Genomic DNA, 15854 nt, shown 5'->3' with positions numbered 1-15854 from the left:
TCTTTTATATTTGAAAAAAAGAAAACATATAACCTTTTCACCTCTTATTTTGTTTGCTTATACATACCAATATAATTTCAAAACCCAATTTATGATGTTAAGATATCATTTAATCAAATGAAAAATATTTTAAAGTGAACATAAATATTTCAAAATAAAAGTTATGCTTACACATGCATACTTTTGAAAATTACTAGAAGATTTGAAACCAACAATTACACACTTTAAATAAGATAAGAGTGATAAATATTATTATTTAAACCAATTTAATATCTATCATGCCAACTTTTAATGGTATACTGTTATAGATAAGCTTCTATGTGACATAAAAAAATTTAAATTGAAACATAATTCATAAAATTTAAATAAATAAATAAAAACAAATATTAATTTTCATAAACAACATCAACTATTATTTAAAGTTATTATGATTAAGTTCTTACTTTTACTTATAAAAAAATGCTCCAATCCTACCCTTTACAATAATAATTATATATATATAGGCTAATTCTAGAATTGGTGAACAAGTTTCCTATGTTCTATATATAGAGATATACACTGATCAGAAACCTTAAAAAAGGAACAGAAATATTGTGTTGTTTGTGTTTGGGTGTTGTTTAAGGTAGCAATGGCGAAGAAAGAGATGGATGTTGTGAAGGGTTTGGACTTGCAAAGGTACATGGGTCGATGGTACGAGATTGCTTCATTCCCTTCGTTTTTTCAGCCAAGGAATGGTGAGAACACCAGAGCCACATATACCCTTAACAGCAGTGAGGGCACTGTTCATGTGCTGAACGAGACATGGAGTGATGGAAAGAGAAGCTTCATAGAGGGTAGTGCTTTCAAGGCTGACCCTAAAAGTGATGAAGCCAAGTTGAAGGTGAAGTTTTATGTTCCACCCTTCTTGCCCATCATCCCTGTCACTGGCAACTACTGGGTCCTCTTTGTTGATGATGATTATCAGTATGCTTTGGTTGGCGAACCAACCAGGAAAAACCTTTGGGTAACTAACCTTTTCCACTCTTTTCTATTGCTTCCTAACTACTTATATATCCATATCAAAATAAATGATCATCGGACTATTCTAAATATTACCAGTATTTATTATTAAGAAATGCAATTTGATATTTATAGCCTAATTATGATTAATAGCTCACTTTTAGGTAATGGGTCTCAAATAATTAACAAATATTTGAATAATTAACAATTTTTTTTTAATAGTATATTTTAAACAAATATTTGAATAATTAATAATTTTTTTAATAGTATATTTTAACATATATGAGTGTGTGATTATTTGATACTCAAAATTTTCTTAACACCTATACTAAAAATACGTACTAAAAATACGTGTCGAATACATATTGAATATATAAACAATAAAAACACACGGAATACGTGTCGAATCATAAATAGTATGTCTGTTTTATGTGTGTTCGTCATAAAACGGACATACTATTTACGTGTCACTGACGTTAACATGATATCAATGTTTCACATAGATACTGATACATGTATCTGACACCTATGCGTGTTCAAGCCTCATGTATTGAGTTCAACTAAGTTGAAGCTTTAATTACACCTATCCCTAAATTTAGCACGGCTATAGATTTATTATCATTCAATCTTTTCTGAACTCTCAAAGTAACCTTTTGTCTCACCTAAACCGTGACTAGAGAATCACCACACAGTGATATGCCAATTGTGGGTAGAAGATCTGTAACTGATATAACTAATTTATACTTCCAATCCCATATGATCAAGAATCAGTTGGAACTGGTGATAATGCGTCTTAGATAATTAGCACATGATAAGTTTAATTATTGGTTTAACTTACAAAATATTGTTGCAAAATGATAGTGATGAGTTCAAACTTATTTGGTGTTAATTTGATTTTGCTGTATGAATCATAGATTCTAAGCAGGAATACCCAAATAGATGAGGAGATCTACAAGCAGCTTGTTGAGAGAGCCAAGGAGGAAGGTTATGATGTGAGCAAACTGCACAAGACTCCACAGAGTGATCCTCCTCCACTAGGGGAAGAAGGACCCAAAGACACCAAAGGCATTTGGTGGATCAAATCCATTTTTGGGAAATAGACTTCAACTTTTATATATATATGTAACTTATTTCTGTTCAAATGTATTTCAATCTCATGTAATGTGTATGTTGACTGATTAAGAATGTTCAAATCTCTATAAGGCATGGATGTGTGTGTGTATGCTTGCTCTGTCATCTGTACATAAACTTTGGCCTGTGAATATTTTGATGATCTTATTTTAGTTATAAGATTGAAGTTATGTTAGAGAGAATTGAGCACATATTAAAGAATTTAGAACATATCAAATACCTTATTCACATGGAATTTAATGAGAAGATGAATTCATTAAAGAGATAAGAATCAATTGAAAAAAATTTCATATAAAATTTGTAGTTTGTACAAAGAGGAATTCCTTCCTTATAAATACGGATTTTGATCCTTTTCAAAATAAGTAAAAAAGACAACTGACGCAGATGTTAAGATTAAATATGAATACAAAATTAATAAGAGAAGCAATATGAACACATAAGTGAACCAATTATTTATTTATAGATGATGTTGTCCACTTTTCAAGATTCCTCATTTAGTCCTATTGAGAAAAAAAATTGGAAAATTTGGCAAATTAAAAAAAACAAACACTTATTATATTAATTAAATTAATAAAAAAATTAAATAATATAATCATTGGTGTTTTAATGAAAAATTTAATCACTAAAAAATGGTCATTATCAATGGTTACATTTTTATTATTATTAAATTCAATGACTATTTATTATTTTTCTAGCATTAAAGAAATATAAGTTTTGTACTTAATTTTAAACTTTATTCATAACTTGATTCCAATTAATTCTACATAACAATTACTTTGGATTTAATGGATTGTAGGAGAGTAGCCACCTAGTGGAAGAAAGCAATTAAAGACAGTGAAAACATGACTTGAGACAAGAAATGGAGAAGAAACACAGTTGAGAAAAGGACAAGTGCAAAGTGAATAATTGCCACTTGAATATGAAAATGCTCAAAGAGCTCCTACAACAAACTAATATGCATTAAACCAATCTAATGTTATCACAAATGAGGTGACTATACTTAGTAAGGCTTTCTGTAAGCTTCTTTATAACCAAACATATCTCTTATTGTTCACATAACCAAATTAAAAAGCTTACTTTTAAAATATACCAAAACTAAAAACAACTCTATATTTACAAGGAGAACCAAAGCTTCTAGGAAAGGGTGACCATACTCATCCAGAACAGGTTTTCCAACACACTTCATGTATTGGTGGCATAATATTATTCCTTTATGGACAGGTGTTTATGTCAGATGTTTGGATAGATGTAGCTTGAGCTAAAGATGATATCATTATGCATTTATGCAAAGTGTGTGGAAATTCCTTCTCTTTGTCAGCTTCTTCCACCTCTTATTATTGTTGAGGGTCAAGAATAGGGCTTCTTTTACACTGTAATAGTAAAAAAAATAAAAACCTACAACCATTTTTTAAAATAAAATAATGTTTATAAATGTCAAGTGGTATTAAGGTATCATGATTAACAAACTTGCAACCGAGCTTCATCACCACAAGATTTTTTTACTGAAGGGCCTTTATTTATATTTGTGAATGATAGCATTCATTTCTTATTTTGTAGAGTACTCTAGAAAACTTGATAAGCTTCCTAGTTCCAAACAGGATATTTTGGACTTAATGGTCAAAATTTCATTTTTAACATTTTTTCACTTATTTCATGCCACACCATCTTATTAGGATTCCAATTTGCATAATTTCCCACGTCATTTTTCAACATCAAATTAACAAAACCACAAGATTATTGCACTTAAAAGACTCAATCAATTCACTGTGTTGAAACTGTGAAAGATCAATTTCATACAAGCACAATACTTGAAGAACCAAATGTGCATTCAAGTAAAAGACAATATATACGCTTTTACTTCTTTCTTTACCTGTTGAAATTCATAACCTCTAAACTACATGTCATTTGATCTCTAGATACAACAAAGGCTCATGGCTAATATTCAAGGATTCCTGCGTAAAATTTGTAAAGATAGAAGAGAAAGAGTAATCCACACTTGCTTACAGTCTACAACAAAGAAAATAATTCATGCCATCTGTTTAATTCAATTAGAAAAAAGAACATGTTCGAGAAGCAGACAGCATACATCTCTTCGGGTAAGCCCCTGACCAAGAAGTTTTCCAAATGCTTTGAGCCGCCAGACCTGAAGTGGAAGGTGCCAGTATGAGTCTCAGTGCCCCACCAGCCATGCCAATGGTTTCTGAATGTCATTGCATCCAGCCTTGGTCATGTTCACCAATAATAATTGTTACCCAGATGATCATCTGGGTAAGAGCCATATTTGAACACTGAAAATATGTCCCACCTGTAATGGCAGTTCATGTTTTACAATTTACTTGTATATATACAGTGTACGTTGAATGTTATAGGTAGTAAGGTTACAAGATGACATTACTGAAGTACAAATTGTCACAAAATCCTATATATGCCCTTTTTCAACATTCAATAGATATGCTAAGCATGGCTGGGCTTGCAGGGTTTTAGAATTATAAAAAAAATAGGCCATGCTGAAAATTTCCCAGTGCCAAACTAGATTAGTAGACTTTCACCAAATAATAATGCCCTCATAGTTCTTATTCAGTTAGTGACCCATCTTCTTTTCCGGGCAGGTCGTTCTTGTTTGACTTCTGAATCTACTACTGGATTTTCACTTTTGGCAGAAGGCAGAGGTTCACTTTCTAACTTCTTGATGACGAGGGCCTCTTTATCACTTGGCATAGGGAGCTTGAACCTTTCGCTACGCTTTTTCAACCTCTCAACTGTATCAAGGTGCCGATCCCCCATTTCTTTTGTATCAGCATCCTTGTTCTCCGTATCTGCCGAATCCCTTGCTTCAGCCGACAAGAGATGTTGGTTATTAACATCAACAGTTTTAGCAGGATCATCCACAGGTTTTGCAGCTTCAGAAGACCCGCCGTTATTATTTTCCTTATCGATGTCTTTAAACTTCAACGAAGAAGAGGATTTGTTGACACTGAAATCTCTTTCTTTATGGCTTGTCCAGCGTTCTAATTTAGAACGTCCTCGGCGAGAATCTTGCTGTTCATCATCTGAGGAAATGTCTTCCCGCTGTTTTCTGGGTAAGTGATGCCCTAGAATTTCATGCTCAGCACGCTCTTCATCACCGGATCCTTTCAAGCCCTTCACAAATAGAAACTAACAATTATAGAAAACAAGAGCATACATCTAATGAATGATGATAGTTTTCCAACATCAGCAACAGGCAGAACAAGACATTGAAGAGCACTCCACAATCACTTTATTGTTCAGGAGACAGGGACAGTCTACGTCAAAATTTAGTTAAAATAAGAATCAACTTTCCCTAGTAAGCAAAGTCTCAAAAGATCCCTGCTACCCAGGCTTGCTAAGATCACAATATTCCTCATAGGATTGCATGGTTTTACAATTTTGTATGCGAGCTTCAACTCCTACTATAAAACCAATTTGATATAATAAATAAGAGATAACTGGGTTAGAATATAACTTTCTATACTTTTCCCACCAATTCTCATGAGAATAAAAATGAAGTGTGATTAGAAGGATATTTCGTCTAATTTCATTAATATTACTATTTGTTTTATGAATAAAAGACTATAATTTTGTATTTTAGATACAATCTCAATTCTGTTGAGCTTACTACTAACAATATTAACATCCACATCCACTACGTGCAATTAATTATGAACTCAATTTAAAAGTGAGTCTTAGATTTAATTGCTGGCAAATAAACAAAACAACAACCCTTGTTAGGCAAAATCATCTACATTGATAAAAAGATACTGAAATTTCATATAAAATCGAATGCTCCATTATCAATTTCAAGCAACGGCATTTTATGGTAACTCCTGAGTAGCAAATTATTTCCAGGTAACAACCAAGAATTAACGTTTGATTTGTTAATACATGCCACAAGTTTCAGCACGGCTTATTCCACTTATCAATTGGCTAACAGTCCTCTTTAATCAACTCTAGTTACTTACGAAAAGAAATAAAAAAGGATTTTATATAGTAATAATACTGTTCTGAGAAATCAAGACAAAAATATATATCATAATAACAAGGTTTCTTCCAATCACCAGTCACAAAGATGATATTTTTACTGCAGTCGAATAGGATCACAACAGCAATCTCTCAGCCAAACATCAAGATAAACAACAGGATAATACACAATAATTTTAAGAAAAAAGCTTGTCATAAACTGTCAAGATACTTAAGAATGGATCCCATAATAGAGTATGTCATAAATTTCAATTAACACTGGGTGGATTTATTAAACCTCAGCATACATTATGTTTAAAAGCCACCTAACTACTTTGCAGAAGTTGAATCTTCAAAGTTGGCAATCCTAGTCAGACAAAAAGAAAGAAATCATGCCTTGAAAGGACATATCTCTTTAATTTCTACCTCCTCCCAACATATGAAAATGGGGAGGAACAATGAAAATGAAAAAGCTAGTTAGTTATTCATGGTCAAGAGTGTCATTGCATACATTATGTGGCTCGAACCAACACTTCTAATATTACTGGTCAGTAAATTGCAAACTCAACATGGTTCTAGACCTTTGTGATTCTAAGAGTCACATAGAGAATACTTAATTTCATGTAAAAAGATTGTTTTACTCTCCTTATAGTTTCACGTTCTACATGCAAGTGTGCATACCTTCTCATTGGTTGGACCACTTTGATTTTCTTGATTTCTCTTGGACACGCCTAAACTATTAAGGTCACTAACATCACGTTCTTTGCTTTTCCTCGAGCCTTCTCTATGCCTAACTTTTTGGTTATCTGAAGCATTAGCAACACGATCACTACGACTACTTGATCTTTCCTGCCTAGATCGCCTTTCCTCAGTAGGATATTGATTTCCACGTGCAGAAGCATCATCTCGCCCCTTATGATGTGGACTTTCATCCTGAATTCGGTCCCTTCTCTTCAATTGATCATTGTGACGCATTGCTTCTCTGGATTGGTATTCCTTCTCAGAAATTTTATGTTCATCTTTAGCCCTAACATGACCAACCCATGATTTTTCTTCAGCTCCTCGTCCACTTCTTACAGAACTCCGTCCATCTTCTCTTTCACGCTTAGGTAGGAGTTCTTCATGTGACTGTTTCATCCGATGCCATTCTTCCCTATCTCTCTGCCTATCACCCCTCTCCCTCAGTACCCATGCCTCATCTTTCTGCCTAGCCGCATATTGATCATCAGGGTTATCTCTAGTTCTTTGCAGGTCATCCCTCTTTCGTGGATCCAATACTTCATCTCTTTCTCTCCTCCGCCGACTAGCATTTTCCCTATAGCCATGCAGAATTTCTTCTTTATCAATATGCTCCCTCCTAAGATATTCCTCATCCTTCCTCCTCTTGCCATGGTAATCCTCCACTGCTTCATACCTCATCCTCAAGCCGTCATCTCTTTCCCTATGTCTTGAGTCTCTAGACCCAACATCCTTATCATATGAAACCCTGTAGCTACTACCATTATCCATTAGTTTTCTAGAATGAAGGTTGTCTTCTTTGTCATTTCTCTCATTTTCTCGAACCTTAGCCCTATCCCTCTTTCTTGGTTCATCATTTCTAACCCTTCTGTTATAGAGATCATCATCTCTCCGTGCCCAATCCATGTCAGAATTGTCCCTTTCTTTTTGTCCATCAAATCCATCAGTATTTGTGTGCAACTGAGGAGCTAAGCTAAGATGCCGGTCCTTGTAAGTGTATGGTCTCTCTCTACCTTTAATTATCGTGCGATTTCGTTCAGGTTCTTGCTTGGCATCATGCTCTCTTCTATAAAATCCCTGCTCAATTTCATCAGGGTGCTGTCTGATGCTACTCAGATGTGCTGATCGTGGATCCTGAACTACCTCTTCTTCAAAACCTTCCCGCCGCTTATGGTTATCCCTGCTGCTTGCTGATCTTGCTTTGCTGTTATCACTACTTTTTGCAGCTTTCGAGTCCTCAAAATCATCAAGTTCGTCAAGCAAATGTTGCTCAACTCGGGATGTTAATTTCTGTCTCTTTGCTACCCCGTCGTCAAGAATATCTACTTTATCTACTGTGTCCTCCTTTTCCAATTTGGAACTTCCATCAGCTGTCCCAGTGTCCTCAAGTTCAGTATCTTTGTCCTCTACTACACTGGACTCCCTTACATCTTTAATGACAGGGGATGAAACAGGTGTATCATGTCTACCTTCCATGCTTTCGACTGACTCTTCTTTTTTATTGTTATCAGCTGCTAATTCTTGAATAGGAGTAATAGGAGGAGACTGACCACGCACTCTTCTTTGCATCTTCCTGTAAATACAAAAGTAAAATATTCATGAATTTCAAATAGTCTCTAAAATCTAATGAGAAATTTTTACCGATTTATGGATGCCTATCAAATGAATAAGATATGATAACAAAGTAAAGCAGAGGAGAAAATATAAGCATACAAAAAAAGGTTGACATTTTAAATTATTGTTAAGGAATCTTCACACTCGAGTACCTTTCATCTTGAGAGGAGCTAAAATTGCCACCATAGGACCTATGGTTTTGGCCCCTAGAGCCAGAGTACTCAATTGATTCTTCCTGTGGGAATAACAATTTTTCATCCCCGTTAGCCGTGTTCGCAGGACTGGAATTTATAAATGGCTTTCTTCTTCCTGGAAGCACTTTCTTTCGACCACTATAATCCTGTGAGAAACCATCAAAATACTCGGGCTCCAGCCTTGGAATTTCATCTCCAGCTACATGGTCTTCTCTAAAATCCTCTCTATGGGGTTCTCCACCCTCAGGTGGATCTTGGGCAAATCCAGCAGAGGAATGGTCATCTTCTGTATCCTGTAAAACAATCTGCAGACAAAAATATTTAGCAATTTAGCAATGTGTACACTGCACATTAGAGCTGTCAAAACGTGAACAACCATGTGGCCAAATTTGAGATAAATTGTATAATAGGTCACAGAATTGGACCAAGCCCACCTCAGTGGTGGGCCGAACTGGCCAACCAACCCACTTGAAAAGAGAAAAAAACACCTAATTGCAAAAATAATGTTAAATTAAAAATTTAATTCTTTAATTCATTATGTATTATGTGAAAAATTGGAGCTGATGGACAAAAATAATGTATTATGGGAAATCTTTAATTCTTAGTTGTGGAGTCTTAATTTTCATGCATTGTTTTTGTTAAATATATAAAAAAATGGAATTTTTTATTCTTAGTTTAGAAATAATTAATTTACATTTAGGTTGGTCGATCATTTTAACTTATCAAACCGTGGTTTGTTTACTCATACCAATAATTTTTAGATTAAAAGTCAAGTGAATAGAGTACGACCAGGCCATTTACAAAGAGGACGAGGCCTAATGTGGGGCTATACTGCACATGCAATAAAAAAGAGTAATAATAACACATATGGTGTACATGAAAATCATCAAATACCTCAATGATTGCATCTGAATCACGGATTCGGGGAGGACGGGTATCAATGGAAGGAAGCCTGTCCCCATAACCACCTTCCACCTGTATTGCTCTACCAGTTGGCTGTACGAAAGAAATATGTGCAAGCCAAGAGACAGAATTAGATCAATAAAAGGGAAAACTATCCACCACATACATGATATGCTACATCAACCAACAAAAAGAAGCCCGATAAGCATACAAAAACCAAGTATATTGATGAGAGAAATTGCAACAAACACAAGTATCTTGTCAATAGTTTTTTTACAAAACAAATACATACCAGTGGTGGTCGCACACGTCCAGTCCCAGAACCTTTCATAACATCTTGTCTGATATCAGACTTGTGAGAATTTGCATTTTCAACAGGAACATCATGTATGCCAGTAGCGGCAGCTAATTCAGGGGGTAAGTCTGGATCATACTCCTGGAATGAAATCAAATAGATTATTAACTTCATAAAATAATCAGTACAAAAACACTTTGGGAAATTGACAGGGAAAACTAAATCTAAAATACAAGAGCTCCTCTACCTGCTCTGTTCGACCACTCTCATAAACACGGATCTTGCTTTGCATTGTAGACTCCAAGCGTAGTTGCTCCTAAAAGGCAAAATAAAAAGGTTTTTCAATCTACACTAATTTGTGGAGAACGTCAGAAGTATGTTAATTTTACCAGCTGCTTGCAATAATCTTTCCAGCTCTCCTCATTCAAACCAAAGTTGAAAAAATCTGATGTATCAACACTTGGATATTTCCATGGTTTCTCCTCAAAATTCTCAATATCAACATCAAATATAGTCCTGAAAACAATTGGCAGGTTTAAATATAAGCACTGAAAATTACAAAGAAACACAGTGGAGAAGAAGCTTAGAAGAGAAAAAGTTCAGCAAATCAGCATAGAAGACGAACAGTGGTAAATAGGAACAACGAAGAAGAGGAATAGTGAGCAGAGTCTGGAGAAGACAAACAGTGAGAAGAGAGTTCGTGATAGCTTTTGCACTTAAGGATAATATTTTACAATGTGAATATGCTTTTTCATCTTTTGCACTGACAGCATTAATAATGCTGTCCTGCTTTTATATTCTGCACTGGCAGTAATATTTTATATTCTATTCTTTGTTTTTTTTCTCTATAAAAAATTAATATTATTTAAGGTTCTGTTTATTTTATCTCTTGGTAAAGAAAAATTAATTATTGTTTAACTTAGTACATGAGTGTTATTATATTTTATTGATATGAAATTAGTTGTTTATTAATATTTTTTATTTCATTTCTTTTGTAAAAATTGCAGTTATTACTTAAATTACTATATAATTATTCTTATATTTGTTTATTTTCAATATACTTTTAATGCAAAATTAGTTATTTTTAAAGGATTCTTTTTATTTATATTTTTAAAAGAAAATCAATTTGAATTAGTATATAATTTTTATTGTAATACCTCATTTCCATCTTTTCATCCTCTCACCCAAATGCACACCTTGTCTTTCCTTCTCTAAGTTTTTCCTCTACCTTCGTCCCTTCGAATCTCATCTTTTTTTCAAAATTTGATCGCATTTTGCAATAATTGGAGTACTAAGGATCATATCTGCTGAATAATCTTATCACAAAGCTTCTAGTGCTAGAGTTTTCATAGTAAAGCTAGGAGCTTCTCAAGAGCTTGAGAGTTTTAGGTAAAGGAAGCTACCTTAGATAATCTTAGTAGAACAATCTTGTGTTGCATGTTGAGTTTGAGGTTCATTGGTGCATACATGTCTGAAACTCTTATGCATGAGTGTTTAATGCATGCTTTATGTGAAGCCCAAGTGAGATAGATTCGTTTCTATAAATTGTCTAAATTCTGGAGCAGGAGGTTTCATCTAAGTCACTTAAGTGAGAGTATCGTATGATACCCTCACTAAAGCGAAATCAAAAGCACTTAAGTAGAGGTATCGTCTAAGTCACTCTAGTGAATGCTTCATCTAATGCCCTCACTTGATAGAACTATCTTCGCTCAATTGGAGATATCGCCTAACACCCATTTTCAAGTGGTTTTTCCTAGTTTTTTTTTTAATATTTTTGTTATGTTTATGCGTAGAAATTTTGAATTGTGTGCTTGAATAAGTTATGACTTTATATAAGGTGAATTGTAATGTATACATAAGGTGAATGACATGTTTATGTATGATAAAAAACTTATATGATGAAGGAAGAAATATGAAATACATATATATGAATAAGAATATATGTTGAGTATGTCGTGATATATATGAATGAAATGTCTGAAAGTTGAGGTCACAAATCAAAGATGACATATGAATCATGGCTAAATGTATGTACTATGCAAAGATCTATGTTGTAAGAGAGATCTAACTTCACTAATGGTCTACATGAGTTCACTAATGGTCTAACTCATGTAGACTAAGACATCAACTGGTGAGAAGTTGAAGGGGAGTTTATTGTATCATCAGAACACATATTGAGGTCTGGATATGGTTTGCATACTTGAGGGTACTAAAATGGATCAGATTTTAGTCTCTAATAGAGAATGCTTAATATGGGTCGTTCAGAAGACGTCAATAGATATCTTGTTTCTGAAAGGCATCAATAGAGAATGCTTAATATGGGTCTTTTGGAAGGAATTAGACACTTCATATTGTTTTCATAAAGCATGTATATAAATGCTTTATGTGAATACTAGAGTCTATTTCGTACATTTGAGTTTTGTACATACCTCTCTTTCTTTTAGGGTGTTACATTTATTATATTCTTTATCTTTTATTTTTCTATAAAAATGAGTGGTTGTTTAAGGATTAAGTTTATTTTATGTCATAGGTTACACAAGTTTATTTATCATGTATCTTATGATTCATAATAAGATTCTACAATTTAAAATACATGAAAAACAATTCACAGTTTGAATCTCGATTCGATAACTAAGGTCTAAGATTCTAGACACTACTCTACTAAATTACAATACTACTTATCCACTCAAAAATTTTGTAATGCTTATGTCATAGGAAATAATTAATTTAATTAAAAAAGCTTTCTCAAAAAGTTCACAGCAACAAAAGAAAAGTGATTATTCCCCCAAAATAAGCTACTCTAAATCACTTTTGTGGTAGGTGGCATCAATTGTCTCGTGCAGAGGTCAGGTGGACCAAGTCACAATCAAATCATAATGTCTGGGGTGTTACACTCTTAAGTAGAAAGAGTTGCATCCTAACTATCCTTTTAGTCTAATGGCAAATGCTCGATCCAACTGTTGGTATTAGAGCTAAGGTCAAAAGTTCAATTTTCAACAAGACAATTGCTAAGAGAGAGATTAATTGTCCCGTGATAGAAGTTAGGTAGGCTAAGTCACAATCAAATCATGGTGTTTGGGGCGTTATGCTCTTAAATAGAAAGATTTGCACTTTGGCTGACAACTGTATCAATCCAACAACTTCAAATCTAGGGGCTAATACAACTAAACAAAATGAAATTTAGTTCAAGAAAATTTAAAATTACTTGTGAGAAGGAAGTGTGAATTCCAATCCACCACCAAAACCGCGCCCTGCAGTAGCACTGCCCCAACTAGGTAATCCAGGACCTCCATGAAAACCCTTTTGCATAGCAGTAGGCCCTTTTAGTCCGGGTGGTCTCCAATCCCCTCTACCTCGACCAGCCATGTTAACGAGTGGACGAATCTGACCAGGAGGCCCTCCTGGAGTAGAAGAAGTAGCTCCAGGCATTAGTGCTGCACCAGGCCTAACATACTGATACTGTGCAACGACAAAATAAAAATAATTAGATTTTCCATTTCAATAAGCCACAATTTATCATATGTAAGAAAACCAAGAACTATCATGAAATCAACAGATGAAATACTAAAATGTCTTGAAAAAATACAGCTAGATTCTTCCCTTCTTTAAAAATTGCAAAGAAAAACCAATACCACTTGTTAAGGTCAAAAACTTCACTTGAAAGACCCAGTTCAATTCAAGCTGTCAACAATCCCCCTTTATGGACAATTTGTAAAGCCACAAATTCCACCCGCCCTGGCCTTTGATTTCAATAGCCGCACTTCTATTAATTGTGCCAATGATTTACCAAAAAACAGCATCTAGCCAAAACTAGTTTCTCTTATTACAGATATTCAAAGACTAAGATGGACACAAAAGTCAATTTTTGTTCAAAAGATCTAAAGATGAAAGAAATACGTACAAGCATGAAATTTTTAACATGGCCCCACCAGAATAGTTCACAACAAAAAAGGTGGTCAAATATATTTTACCCACACAACAAATAATATATCATTGCATTAACATTAGACTAAGCTTGTCCCGTCTTTGAGCCCAAGCTTCAGATAATATACAACAACAGACTGAGTACAACAACATGCACAAACTAGTAAAAAACATATACACAAATACCCATGATGAACCGCTGCTTAATAATTTAACGACATAAAGAAGCAGAAAATATCTTCCTAAACAAAAGACAATTAAATTAAAGCTAACTGGAATCACGCTCACACCTAGTGATACAGGAAATCAGTACAAATTTCAACACACAGTCATCCAGATTTCCATGACCATATCATTTTTAAAGTAGTTAAATACTATTTGTCATAGTTCAGAGTTTTCCCTTTCTTTCGTCCTTTTCAAGTTTTCGTAAAAAAAAAGTGTATTTTTTAAGCTGTACAATTACAACTACAGTTCTACCAACTGCAAACATGCAATTTTGCACTTCGATTCACACTACAATGTACCTGAACAAACAGTTCATTCTGCACTTCAAATCATCAAAGTTCATTTGACAAAATAAAATAATCTCCTACAGCAAGTTGTACAATTACAACTACCATTCTACCAACTGCAAACACACAATTTGGCACTTCTATTCACACTACAATGTACATGACCACCAGTAATGCTCTTTTAATCAACACTGACCTTAAACTGGGAATGAAAGGGGTGATATCCATGATTGCTATACCCAATCTTCGGCGCCACAGCACCCCCAGCCTTGGCCATTTCGCCGGCGGCATCCTTCCTCTCACCCTCCCCAGCAGCCACGGCAGCATTCTCCCCCCACTCCTGCTCCTCCACACCCTGATTCGGATCACCACCAGCCACAATCACAAGCTCTTCATCCCCGTCTTCCTCTCCCTCGTCACCCTCCACCATCCCTCCCCGTTCCATGGCCATGTGGTTGTTCTCGTTCAACACTATCTTCAAATCATCCTCGCTATCCGTGTCCCAATCATCCCCCTCACCGCCTTCTTCAGCCGGTGCCTCGCCGGCCAGGCCCGGAATAACCGGAGAGCCATCGCCACCGTCGTCCTCCTCCTCGATGTCGAATTTCACCTCCCTGTCGATCGGATCAATTCCCGCGTCGGCGCCGGCGAGGTTGGAATCCGTCTGCGGTTCCCCCTCGGGAATTTTTGCCGGCTCCTCGGCAGCCGAGGGCTGCGGTTCTTGCGCGTCGGAGAGAGGAAGCTGGTTGCGCGCAGGCGAAACATCGAGAGATGCATCGCCGGGGATCTGTGCGGCGTTTAGATTGAGGTTGAGATCGATGGAAGGAGGCGCAGGAGAAGATTGCTGTGGCTGCGACGCAGAGGATGAAGGTGAAGCAAAGGGACGGAGAACGTCAGTGTATAAATCTCCGAACTCATCGTCGTCTTCCATTGGATGAAGAAGAGAGTTTGAACGAGAAAAAGAGAGAGAGAAAGTGCGTGCGTCTGTGTTGAAGAGAGGGTTTTGTAGGTTTGGCAACTGATGCCACAGCTTCGGTGTTTGTTCTATGGACTCAGCTTCATATTTGCCTAGGTTAAACCACCATTTTAGTTCTTTTATAAATTACCACTAACTGCATTTTCACTTCAAAAATAAAATCTCAAATAATTAACATACATTAATTTCATTTCATTCTTAATTTTTAATAATTATAAACTTAGGTTACAAGAATAAATAAAAATTTAGGTTACAAGAATAAATAAAAAATTTATATAAAAAAGTATGTGAAGTTATAACTTCGATATTTATTTAATATTTTTTGTTTATCTAATTTTCTATATTTTATTATTATGTCGAAATTTATACGTACATGACATCACTTGACTAATAAAAACACAAGTAGTATCACCTCGGGCTTCGTATTTCAATATGATATTTTATTTAAATAAACTAAAAAATAATAATTTAACTATCTTGTATTGTATGATAAGAAGATAATTGAACCACATATATATAGTTGTATTATAATAAAAATATTGATTGCATGACACCAACATTAAAACTATACAAATATTAGATTATATTAA

General features: G+C 34.9%; 2 protein-coding genes across 2 annotated transcripts; one reads left to right on the top strand and one right to left on the bottom strand.

The window, feature by feature from the left end:
• The first annotated feature begins 419 nt into the window (after positions 1 to 419).
• Positions 420 to 2289, top strand: LOC137821670 (temperature-induced lipocalin-1). Its single transcript, XM_068626379.2, has 2 exons — positions 420 to 1003; positions 1914 to 2289. Exons 1-2 carry the CDS (start codon positions 629 to 631, stop codon positions 2097 to 2099), a joined length of 561 nt encoding a protein of 186 aa, XP_068482480.1. The 5' UTR covers positions 420 to 628; the 3' UTR covers positions 2100 to 2289.
• Positions 2290 to 3938: 1649 nt separating this feature from the next.
• On the bottom strand, positions 3939 to 15353 carry LOC137823167 (FIP1[V]-like protein). The gene is made up of 9 exons (XM_068628319.2): positions 14485 to 15353; positions 13058 to 13311; positions 10242 to 10368; positions 10100 to 10168; positions 9850 to 9993; positions 9549 to 9650; positions 8613 to 8959; positions 6790 to 8419; positions 3939 to 5271 (listed from the first exon to the last, which is right to left on the bottom strand). The coding sequence occupies exons 1-9, from the start codon at positions 15217 to 15219 to the stop codon at positions 4708 to 4710; spliced, it is 3972 nt and encodes a 1323-aa protein (XP_068484420.2). The 5' UTR covers positions 15220 to 15353; the 3' UTR covers positions 3939 to 4707.
• Between the last annotated feature and the right edge of the window lie 501 nt (positions 15354 to 15854).

The sequence above is a fragment of the Phaseolus vulgaris genome, chromosome 9, assembly GCF_051622355.1.
Source record: "Phaseolus vulgaris cultivar YP4 chromosome 9, ASM5162235v1, whole genome shotgun sequence".
Taxonomy (NCBI): Eukaryota; Viridiplantae; Streptophyta; class Magnoliopsida; order Fabales; family Fabaceae; genus Phaseolus; species Phaseolus vulgaris.
This window is presented reverse-complemented; position numbering and strand designations above follow the sequence as displayed.